The sequence below is a fragment of the Brassica oleracea genome, chromosome C3 (assembly GCF_000695525.1).
Source record: "Brassica oleracea var. oleracea cultivar TO1000 chromosome C3, BOL, whole genome shotgun sequence".
Taxonomy (NCBI): Eukaryota; Viridiplantae; Streptophyta; class Magnoliopsida; order Brassicales; family Brassicaceae; genus Brassica; species Brassica oleracea.
Window position 1 is genome coordinate 52,704,804 of NC_027750.1, and position 12,503 is coordinate 52,717,306.

The following is a 12,503-nucleotide window of genomic DNA, read 5'->3' on the forward strand; positions in this document are numbered from 1 at the left end:
ATGAAAAACGAATATGGCATTGCCTAAGGCAATAGAGATCGATGACCACATGTGAGATTCATGAGTGTATTTGGCCACAGTGCCATAGTTAGATAAGATTACAATTTCGAAATATACAAAGGTCTGGTCATAAGAAAGAAATTAGATTGACATATAAAGGTGTAGTAAGCAGCATATGGATCATTGGATAAAGGACAGCATTGTTCCTAAGTTGTTCGTGGACTGAAACAAAGCAGCTGCATATATATTATATAAAGGAATTGTATATGGACAATCCAATTCAGTTCACATTTACAAAAGAAATTCGAAATTTCCTTGCGTTTAATTTATACTAAACCTAAAAGAGGTTAGTAGACTGATACATGTTATCTATTAAATCTGTAACACTAGCATGGACCGACTAGATTGTAGTACGGGCTAGTAGAAACGAAAGATCAGCCATCAGGTTGCAATCCGACATCAGATCCCTTAAGTAAGGATCCGGCATAGCAGAACAGTTTGCTGCTGCTGTATAAGGCATCTACTTCCACAAGACTCTGTTATGAGGCTGAGAGGAGATGTTTAATCTATTCTTCTCAATACAAATGTGTTATAGTCCATAAGCTCGTGTAGTCGAGGTCCATGACCTAATAATATATATTCATCGTGTGATATGATCCACAGCAACAGAGGTCATGAGACGACATCAATATAAGGATAGGCCTGCAATGAAAAACGAATATGGCATTGCCTAAGGCAATAGAGATCGATGACCACATGTGAGATTCATGAGTGTATTTGGCCACAGTGCCATAGTTAGATAAGATTTTAAAATTCATTACAACAATGATCATTGATCAAGTCATGATATGATCTTGGACACTCATGAGACAAGTTATGAACATGTATAAAAGAAGTCTATGACTCAACATGGATCGATCAGATTAGTGCATAGTCGATGGTAGTATAGAGAAAACTCATATAGTCCGTTACCTATCAATCAGCATTTTAACATCGTCATAGGCGGCTAATAGCCAAAGAGAGTATCTGTGAGGATGTTTTTGGTCGAGGACCATAGTCCTACATGTCTGACCAAAGTATAGAGTGGTCGATAGCAAAGGTTCACTTCTTGACCATGTACACACGATGTCAGAAGACATGAGAAAAAAACCGGAAAGTTCAAAGTGGTCCAATTACGGTTCAGTAATAACTTGACCGATTTGTTTACTTCCCACCTGTACGTTCAGGAAGATCACGCATCAGATGCGTAGACTAAAGAACTTTCACTGAGGTTCACATCAAGGGGAGTAGTACGTCTTGTACTCTTTTTCCTTCATCATGGTTTTGTCCCACTGGGTTTTCCTGATACGGTTTTAATGAGGCAACGTGAAGCGTATTACAATCCTGTATGGTTATGGTATTCAAGGGAGAGTGTTATAAATCAAGTGATGAATGTCCATAACCGGTCCAAACCCTAGAAGAAAGAGACATAACCGAAACCCTAGAGAGAGCAGAGAGAGGCGGCCGCATACCCTAGAGGAGAGAGAGAGAGAGACGGCCACAAACTTTAGAGAAAAGGAAACCCTATTTCCTTTTCCTTGTATATGTAATATTTCCATTTATGTATTTAGTAGTTATCCTAAATCTAGTTGGATTAAGATTTGTACTATTTCTTTTTATCTATATCTTGTAACCCTTATATAAAGGATGTCTTATTCATTAATGAAATACACATAACTATTCAGTCTTCAATCTTCTAATTACAACATAAAACATATTCCCTCCGTTTTTTTTAATATAAGTCGTTTTAGAGAATTTTTTATGTTTCAAATTATATGACGTTTTCGGTTTTCTATGTGAAATTTATTAACATATATGACCAATAATAATATAACTTTTATTTTATTAGTGGTTGATTTGTGGTTAGGTAAATAATTAATAATGTTTTTATTTATAAAATACAAAAAATTAAAAAAAAAATTAATCTACGTGCACAATTCTAAAACTTACTTATATTAAAAAAAACAAGGGAATATACGTTAAAAACATCAAGATGATAAAACTACAACTTCAGAAACGAAAAAGATACTGTTAAGACAGATTTGTGAATTATTTTTTTTGACTTGCATTAAGATTCAATATCAGAAGCAGAAGAAAGATAATCATCCGCCTTAAGACTTGGAATAGAATCATCATCAGATTCACCCAAGGACTCATGCTTCTTACCAACTGCTGCTTCCTCCATCAAACTATCCTTACCCGCTAAACCCTCTCCCTCTTGAGTCTCACTCACTACTTCTTTGGGAACCACATCATAATCTCTGTCTGAAACATGCCCTAGAGATTCCTTAGTTGATTCAGGAACCTCCATAGGCGCATCACCTTGTTGAACATTCTCTGATCCAACCAAATCGTTCCCAACTTTCAATCTTTTGGCCTCTGGGAGAGGTAGAGTCGTATCTATGCTTCTCTGAATCTCGCTGTTAGCTGGAACATCCACGTTTGCCAGCCATAAGTTGGATAGAACACTGCCATCTCCAGCAATACGGTCCATCTTATTCAGACCAAGTGCGCTATGTTTTTGGCTAGCCAGAGAATTGCTTCCAGGGAATTGGCTGCTCAGTGATGGGAGACCGTCAAGTGGAAGTGCCCTCGGATGTATGACAACTTCAAGAGACATGAGAGCGTGAGCACAGAACTCAGCAACTTTCATCTCCGCCTGACACTTACCTGTTCGCCGTCCACAGTATATGCATCAGTTTCTTGGCTTTAAAAGCTTATAGTTTAATTCAAAGCCAACAATCTTTAGTTACCTCTTTGGAAAAGCTCAAGTCCTTCAGCTAAAAATGCAGGGCGTACTGGTGATGGAGAAACGAGAGATGCCAAAAACGCATGGAGTGCTGCAAGCTTAAACTCAACCAGATCAGTTGAAGACTTATTGGGTAAATGATGGTAGGTTTCAGCATTGGCCCATCTCCCTTCACAAGCATTTGTTACTGTGGTCATTAGAAGCTTATCAACACGTTCTCTCCAGCCATTAGATCCCAATGCACCACCCTGAAAGCCATAAGAAAAGAAGAATGTTTGATTCAGGTAACTAACTCAACAAACCACAGAGTCTAACTTCATACTAAACTATCAACAGTAATACGTTAAAAAGAAGCTTACGATGGTGAGAAGAGTTTCTAGTGCCTCAAGAGCTGCTATCTTCAACAAGTGATTGTGAGGGACGCCCACTTCAACAGCAGAGTTCTCTGCCTCGGCTCCGGAATTAGATGCATGCTTCCTTTTTTTACTGCCACCCTTAAGAACAGCAGCATTTGTAAGCGATGGGGTTTTGCTAGATACGGCATCAAATCCTTCAAGATCCACAGAGGCATTAGATACAGCTTCATTTGCCAGTTGCATTGCCATTCCTGGTCAGAGAACTAATGTTATAGCACAGAAAAGGATCTTTATTTTCATCACCTCAAGCTGAGAAATGAAAAATGCAAAACAAAGGGGAAGATCTTGCGAAAAGTTACCTACACCCATGGATTTGAGCAAGGTTTTAGTGATTGAGTAGAGCTTTATCCTCAGTTCCGGCAATGAACATTTCTTGAAGTAACTACTAACAACTCTCACCACAGATGCAGCATATGGTAAAAGTTGGCTGCAAAATTGAATCAACACAAGGATGTTGTTTAGTACCATAGAAACGTGTAGTAACAATCCATTATTTGCAAATAAAAGTCAGCGTAAAACTGCTTTCAACCAAGACATAAACTACTAAAGGTTTACCTGCGTATGCACTTAATAGTAGCGCGCAAGAGTTCAAGAGCCGAAGAATGCAAAGTAGGAAGCTCTGCACAAACCAATTCTTGTTGGATCCCTGTCATGAAAGGTGACATGGATCGTGGTAGAGAGCCGTTCACCGCCAGCACTCGCTCTACTAGGGATAATAATGAGGCAACTGGAACATTAAGCTGAAAGGTTGAAAGAAAGAAAGAATATCAGCATCTTCCAGGACCAAATTGCATTTTTTGGATAGCACACATCAAGAGAGAAGTAAGCTCACACTACCTTGGATTTGTAAGAGCTAGTTAGCATTGTTGAGCTGCAGAACATAAGTGCAGAAACTCTGGAAACAATCAACTGCTCAGAGTTCCACGATGCATCATCCAAAGCCCCATCTTGACCTCCCAAAGGCAAAGGAGAGTCTTTTCCAGGAGGAGCCAATCTTTGGATCGCTTTTTTCCCTACTGTTTCTGTGATAAATGCCACAGTGTTCTATCAGAGAAACTATATAGCCAAAGACAAAAAAAAAAGGAACAAGGGAAGTAAGAAAATTACCATCTTCTAAACCTTGGAAAAAATTATTTAAATGCACGTTTATAGCTATCAACAGCTTCTGCATCATCAAGGACCAGCTGCCTGCATCGCCTTTATTAGCTTTTGGGAGTAATGCTAGAAAGTGAGCAAATTTCTGAAAGGTTGAGATAGAAAAGTGGGCGTCGTTAATATAACAATATTTACTTTGTTGATGGAAATTGTGAATTAGTGAATGCATAAAACGGTGAATACCTTTAACATATTAGAACTGGTTTTCGCAGAAAATATTTTGGAGGCAATAATGGCTTCAACCTGCAAGGAATATCGTTTCAAATAGACTCTAATAAAACAAGGGTACACTATCAAATCACCAGATAGAAAAAAAAAAACATTTGAGAAGCGAAGAGAGCTGACCTTGTCATAACTATTGTGGAAGGCAGCAGGAAACAAGATAACAATTGTACTTAGCAGATGGACAATGCTTTCCTGCATACCCAATAGCAATAAAAAAAAAAACTCAAATTGAGGATTCTAGCAATGACATGAACAGAACTGATGTTTGCTAAAAAGAGAAACTCCAAGGCCTTGTTGAAAATGAAACTTACCCATAGTGCTTCCGAAGAATCCTCCTCCAATAGTTTAATAATCGGCAGGACTACTTTCGAAGCGTGTGAAACTGCTTCTTTCTTTGTATTAGTGAATCTAGACAGCCTGATTCCAATTAAAAAAACAGCTTAGATTTACAGAAAAACTTGAAGAGCAAACCCAAAGGGTTAACGTAGAGAAGAACACACACACACAAAAAAAATGGTATAACAATCTGATCTACACAGCTTTTCCAGTGTAAATGATGACAAGACATAATCAATTACAGACCTGGTAAGGAGATCAGAGACTGAAGTACATGAAGCCACTAGAACAATTCTAGAACTTTCTGGATTCTGCTTTCAAACAAAATACAAAAAGTCAGAATAACTGAATACAAACACTCAAATCTCACCACAGAGCAAGCCATATAGCCATATATACCTTGATATGCGATAGTAAACAGTTGAACCAAACAGAGTATGAGCTAAAGAAACGATCAGAGCTGCACTCTCGGCAAGTTACTCCAATCAAAACGACACCCACCCAGCATTTATCTGGCTACATCAATAAACCATACATTTTAAACACCAAAGTCGACACCTTTCCTCTTTTTGCTATTTAAAGACAGAGTCTGTCTGTACCATGTCTGAAGAAACCAGAGCCAACAACCTCTCGACCCAATCATCAACGGCTGGCTTGGCTTGAAGCTTCTTCTGGTCAGCTGAAGACGACGGAGACTCGGATAACAGCTTGTGGGTGGCGATGGTCGATACGACCTTGGCGAGTGATTGAAAGTCGACGAGAGGCTGCTTCTCGTTCGGAACGTACTCAGAGAGAAGGTTTCTGAGAATCTTGGGCTTCAGTCTCAGGTCGCACATGTCGTCGAAACGCTCAAAAGACGCCATTGAAGCAGACAGAATCCAGAGAGAGAGAGAGAGAGAGATTTAGGGTTTTAGAAACGAAGATTCAATTTGCAGTCCGGTACCCAACTCTAATAAATTTGCAAAATAGAACTGAAATATTATTATAACTACAAAACAGCTCCTAAGTAAGGTTAACTAAGCCCATAAAGGTTACAAGTTTAGAACGTTATGTAAACAGAAACTAAAAGTTTGGTCCTGATGACATATACACATGAAACCTTGGGGAACCGGTGAGAGAAAAATGTCAGGGGTTTTGTGGATTCTGTGATTTCAGTCAAAAACAATATTTTGCCAACATAATAGACCTTATAAATAGCTTATGGGCTGCATGAAAAGGGATGAAGCCCAAGTTACAAGGGTTTTGTTGTATAACATACATTTTTGGTGGTGGCCGTTTAAAACGTACATTTGGCCCTCTCTATACTGACTTGAGACTTTGAGAGGGATACAGGTCTTACTTAGTACGCAACCATACAATCATGACCATATATATATATATATATATATATATATATATATATTATAGTGTGTGAGTTTGATTGGTATCCCACCTGAATAGTAGAATTGCCAACTAACAAAGTAATGAAATTAATAGAAGACAAAAAGACAAAAATAGCACTAAATCAAGTTTATGTTCCCAAACTAGCACTTAAGGTCAAAAATCACAAAAATAGCACTTAATGTTTTATCAAAAGTCACAAACTTAGGGTTTAGAGTTAAAGGGTGGAGTTTAGGATTTAGGGTTTAGGGTTTAGAGTTTAGGGTTAGGGTTTAGAGTCGAGAAATGAGGTTTTGGGGATAAGATTTCAAATTTTAAAAAATAAAAAAAATTAAAATTTTCAAAGGATAAACTTAGAAATGTGTTATTTTGGTCATTTTAGTTTTTGAGTGCTATTTTTGTGATATAAACTTAGAAATGTGTTATTTTGGAGATTTGCCCTTAATAGAACTAGGAATATCAAAACTAATAAAATTTTAAAGGTTCAAAAGCTATTATTGTTCATCCAAGTTTATAAACTTTTGATAAGCAAATTAATAAATACATTTTTTATTTCATTAATAATCATACAAATTAATAGAGACAAAAACATATATAAGATTTTCCGCATTAATATGCAAATAGAACCGTTAACAGTTCAAACAGGTCCATTTATGTAAATAAGTATAAAATAAATATAATTATTTTAATGTTTTTCGTAATTTTTAATAGCGCTAGCTTTAAAAAGGTAAATTATCGATTATTTTTCCCGAATAACTTAAGCATGCAACTAGTAACCTATAAATAAAATTTTGTAATCAGGAAAAATGTTAATGCACCCAATTTTTTTAAAGTATTTAGGCTGCATATACACACAAAAAAACCAATATTAGCTAACTACTCTAACACTATTTTTGACACTATTAACATTTTCATAATCCTATATTACCCCTGCCCAAACTATCAGCTTTTTTTTTCTTTTGTATCTCCATAACTTCTCATTTCCAAATGGTTTCTTCTTTTTCTATTTTTCTCTCCCTTTCATATCTCTTTAGATTCTCTAATATAATTTATATTTTTTCACTTGTATAATGAATTCTTCTTGTTTTTTTTCTATTTTTACAGATGCAATTAGTTTTCAGTTATGTATATTTCATTTTACACAATGCTTGGATTTAATGAGTGTCAATTCACGTGCTGGTCAAGCACATATCTGTATGGATAGGCCATATATTCAGAAGAGTGGAGTGTCCTCGACATCGATTAAAAAACATGAATTTAACATTTCAGTTGCAAGTATATGTAGTTGCTATTAAAAAACTTAATTGATAAATATTTGATTAAATTCTACAAATTAAGTATTGTGGACAGATAAATGTTTGCTTATCTGTTACAAAAAATGTTGAAGCTTTTTAAAATGGTTTGTAAGATGTTAATAAATAGCTGATGTTGGCTGATACATAGTTTGTTAGATGGTACAAAATTGATTACCGATCTAATGAGTCATATAACACAGTGCTTCAAATATTAGCAGTTACATTTTATATAATTTGGTTACATTTTATATAATATGTTGTCAGTAGCCGATACATGTTCGATTAGCTGCTACAAAACATGTTATCGTTTTTCAAAATAGTTTATAAGATGTTAAAAATAACTATCAATTAACTGATATAGATTTGGTTTGATGGTACAAAATAGGTTATCGGGTTAACTTAATCATTAACTATTCCACTGATATCTTCTTGACGGTTAACAATTATTGTATTATATTTAAATGAAAAATTATATTTGACACTATGGTATATACTATGGTATATAAGGTAAATAATCTTTTTTTTCAACCCATAATTGGGCATCGTAAAAGTACATCAACGGCGTTCCGGCGAAACAGAGATCCTAGGTTACAAGTGCTTAACTAAGTATAAGGTAAATAACATATTAGATTGATGTCATTGTTTTTGTTATTAGATAATTATATTTTCTCTTAAACAAGTTATCTACTAGCAATTCTTATAATATTTTATGATGCATCTTAGCATCAAACATCCATTGTTAACGTACTAATTAATAATTTAATGTGTTTCTTTTTTTTTTTCTCATATACTGTGTTTTCTCTCCCCTAAAATAGTTGCAGATAAATGTTGAGTTGGTAAAATCATGTAACTAATTGTAATTTTTGGAAGGTTTGGGTTTCTTTTAGTATGTAATTCACATGTATATATGTAGCATCCAACATCAACGTAATTAGTGTCGGAAACATAATGTATAATTGGTGCCAGAAACATAGTGGGCATTATATAAGAAACTTGATAACAAGATTGACAATGGATTTGAGAAGAAGCTTTTTATTTTAACAAAAAATATTATCATGAGAGAATGCATTGTCAAGAAAAGGAAAACAAAATGAATGAAAGAGGTTGAGAAATTTGGGAAGAAAGAGAGAGGAAAATCTGGGAAGAAAAAGAAAGAAGAAGAATGTTTCGGGCAGGGCAGAGACAAAGATAGAAGCAAGGGTAGGGACAAAACAATCAGGTTAAGCATTTTTTGCTACAGCGATCCAGTTTGTTAGGGTAGTTACTTAATTTTGGCTATATTCAGCAAATTACCTCTTTTTTAATTTGGTTTTGAAACTGAAACCAATAAATACACTTTTGACAGTAAGATATTCTAAAAAAGTATCTCACAAATATAATATTATACAAATGTTATGAATATCTTATGCAAATATTTTAAATAATATTTTGAAAATTATAAAATAAAAAGAACAATATACAAATTGTATAGTTGAGAAACTCTAGCAAAAGTAACTCATGAGATACTCTATCAATCTATATATTTTTATTTTTATTTTATTAGTTTTTGAAATACTCCTCTACATACTTTTTTTTTTTTGGTAACTCTGGTATCTGGACAGCCACATTCCCAACTATCCCCTGTAGGGGGTCCAGCACCCCAACGGAAGGAATGTTAAATCCGTTGTGGCCAAGGCTCGAACCCGAGTGGCGGGCAGTACAGCTGTACCTCCTTTACCACCAAGCCACAAGCTCTTGGTTCTCCTCCTCTACATACTTGTGTTACCTGCACTAGATGTATTCTTATATAAGAAAATTGAACCAATCATGAATGTAGAAATTGCATAAGAGTTTTTGATGATTAAAAACCGAAAATTAATCAGCTCTCATTTTCTCTCATGTGTGAGATATCCCGTTGGACATGTTTGGAATAATTTTCAAATTAATGGTTGGCAATTTGGCATAATTATATTCCAGTGGAAACTGTAAAAGCGGAGAAAGTTGATTCAACTTCTATTAAAACATAGCACCATGCACTATCGAACATCAGACATCACTAACTTGATTATTACAAGAAAAGTAAAAAAAAAACACCATAATTGCTTTGTGGTGAAAAAACATCCAGGGCACTTGCAGCTTCCGTATAACAGAAAATAAACTTCTGTAAAAACAAAGCATCGACCATAACTGACATCAGATATTACTAACTTGACTAGTACAAGAAAAAAAACACCATTCTTCAGTCGGTTTGTAGTGAAAATAATCAAGGGCACTTGCAGCTTCCGTATAACATGAAAGAGACTTGTTTATTGGCCATCAAGAAACAGGAGGTCGACGGAAATACCGGAAGAGTATCCCTCGCAGCGACAGTGCTAGGATGATCTTCTTCCGGTGCGGTATCTTCTTCAATAATCATTTCGAGGGTTGTGGTAGAGATGAGGCGGCGTGCTCGTGAGGCCGTAGCACGGTGAGGGGTCACGGCAGAGAATGGAGTCAGAGGTTTAGGTGCCAGATTCTGCTGGTCTGGTCGGAAGACGAAAATGGTATTTTGGGTATCAGCCATTTTTATCAATGGGTTTTGTGTTCCTTGTGGAGTTAGGGCTTAGAAGTGGAACTTTTTTGCGTTTGGATGTTGTATTGTTGAATTGGAAGATGGATTACTCTATGTTTATATAGGAGTTGCATGGACCATATTATCCTCAATTATTTGTTTCAAAATGGTATATTTGACGGATGTATATTAGAGCGTTATAGCGGTTAGTATAATAATAAATTAATAATGAAGCAGAGAAAAAACGTTTATCTAAATATTTTTTTGCATAATAATATAAAACATTAAACTACTATTTAATAGTTATATACTAGATTAAATTATGGTTTTTTTTAGAGAAAGGGTTTTCTAGATCAAATTATGTTAATATTCTACTTTGTAAATGTCATAAAAATATTGGATAAAGAATATATTTGCTTTGAGTAAGATTGAATTCAATCCGAAGGACAAGAAAAAAAGACAGCAGTAACAACTTTATGAATAAATGCAAGTTTTGGACAGTAACAACTTTATGAATTAAATGCAAGTTTTGGACATAATCAAAGAGTTTTCAAAACTCAGCTAGCTTCTTCATTCTTCTTTCTTCCAAAATCCAAAACCTAAATAGCGATAGTCTATCATTTTTAGATAAGATGCCATTCTTGCTGCTCCTACGTACTTGCTGCAGCGTGTTTACATTTATCGCTTTTATATACCCTTTGTGATTTTTTTTTTTTTTTTTGAAACACATATACCCTTTGTGATTAAAAAATATATTTCTAATTCATTTAATCAGTAAAAACCTGGTTCACTTCTTCTAAAATACTTAGAATAGTTTAAATTTATGAGCATATAATTTATATATATACAGCTCAAATGGATAGACGGTGATAGGTAATCCAACTCAAATGGTAACCACTAACCATAACATATTGGGAATTTGATTAGAATGATCTAACTGTTATAAGGTGTAGAGAAAACAAAATATGCTGCGGTTGACTGACATACTCTTAGAAGCTTTGAGTCTCCATAATTATTGAAGAAACCACGTAAAATTAAACAAGAGGCCGATGGCTAGAATACAGCGTTTTCTCTTTTTACGCTTTAATGTGGTTACCATATCATTTTCGTAATTATATTTTGTGGGCAAGGGACCCTATGAATATATGGAAGAAAAAAGAAGAGTTTTGGAGGTTTCTGCAAAATTTGTGTATCGATGTGTGCTAAATTTAATGGGAAAAGGCGTTTAAACTGTCTCTTTTTGTTTGACGGTGGATTATGCCGTGGCTCTGACGGAAAATGTAAGAATGGCCTGTCTATAAGTATAAGAATGGCCTGTCTATAAGTATAACATTGATGGGTTTTGGCTTTCTCTTTTCCTTTATGAGATAAGGTGTACACTTTTTTTTTTTTTTTTTTTTTTGAACACATGAGATAAGGTGTACACATACGTGTATATCCAGATACATGTATATGAAAATTTAAAACCCAAAATAGAAGTAAGCTCAAGCATCTATCAGATAGATATGGCGTGTTCCTAATTCCACACTGACCTATTTTAACATGGATAAAGTCTAAGAACTAACCTGCCCCCACAAAATTAAAGATTTATCATTACCTAAAGTGGACTTGTACTTACTGATAAACCGAACCAGAACCTAGCTAGTAAATTAGCAGAATTATTGCTCATGTATGCTCATTGACTGAAAAGAAGTATTCTTAGAATTAATATAAATACATTAATATATTCTCGTTCTAATCCAAAATTAACAAGGTTTTTTTTGTCAAGATACACAAAAATAAATTAAAATGTTTCATAATCCCAAACTAGCGGTGCATATGGTTCTAGAAAGGTGATATCATAAGAATATAACATAACACTATATGCTAAACAATCGATTTTGGTGTCAAAATTGCGTGGAAATAAGAAAAGCAGAATGAAGAAAACTTTTGCTTGATCCTCATAAACTTATCTATTTGAGTAGAGAAAGCAGGCTAATTAATCTATAGGGATTGTTAAAACACGTTTTTCAGATGATGGTCGGTTGCATGGACGGTGATCACATTTGATGGCTTGGACGGTGGCCGTAAATAGAAATGAGTTTTGTCAACTCTTGTAGGCACCTACCAATCCTCATAATCTCTATAAATACCAAGCCATGCCATCACCTCACATTCATCCCAAAATCAAAATCACAAAGAGAAGTGAAGAAGAAAAGAACGTGAGAGAGAGAAAAAAAAAATTCTATAATCTCTTACGGGTATTTGGGATCGGGCTGAGAGAAAATTATTTAGAGAGTTCAGGTATTTTCTTCTATTATAACGAGAAAATTATTAATCGATTTCTCCGTTATAATTGAGAGGTTGTAACTCCTATTATTTTTCTCGTAATAAATTCT

General features: G+C 34.8%; 2 protein-coding genes across 2 annotated transcripts; both read right to left on the minus strand.

Moving 5' to 3' along the window:
- Nucleotides 1-1,977: 1,977 nt before the first annotated feature.
- On the minus strand, nucleotides 1,978-5,871 carry LOC106329131 (proline-, glutamic acid- and leucine-rich protein 1). The gene is made up of 13 exons (XM_013767728.1): nucleotides 5,520-5,871; nucleotides 5,320-5,436; nucleotides 5,167-5,231; nucleotides 4,896-5,001; nucleotides 4,705-4,776; nucleotides 4,543-4,602; nucleotides 4,312-4,444; nucleotides 4,042-4,226; nucleotides 3,760-3,944; nucleotides 3,504-3,631; nucleotides 3,148-3,395; nucleotides 2,793-3,036; nucleotides 1,978-2,709 (listed from the first exon to the last, which is right to left on the minus strand). The coding sequence occupies exons 1-13, from the start codon at nucleotides 5,781-5,783 to the stop codon at nucleotides 2,108-2,110; spliced, it is 2,409 nt and encodes an 802-aa protein (XP_013623182.1). The 5' UTR covers nucleotides 5,784-5,871; the 3' UTR covers nucleotides 1,978-2,107.
- A 3,702-nt stretch (nucleotides 5,872-9,573) lies between these two features.
- LOC106333531 lies at nucleotides 9,574-10,199 on the minus strand. Its single transcript, XM_013771966.1, has one exon. The coding sequence runs from the start codon at nucleotides 10,135-10,137 to the stop codon at nucleotides 9,838-9,840; it is 300 nt and encodes a 99-aa protein (XP_013627420.1). The 5' UTR covers nucleotides 10,138-10,199; the 3' UTR covers nucleotides 9,574-9,837.
- Nucleotides 10,200-12,503: the final 2,304 nt, after the last annotated feature.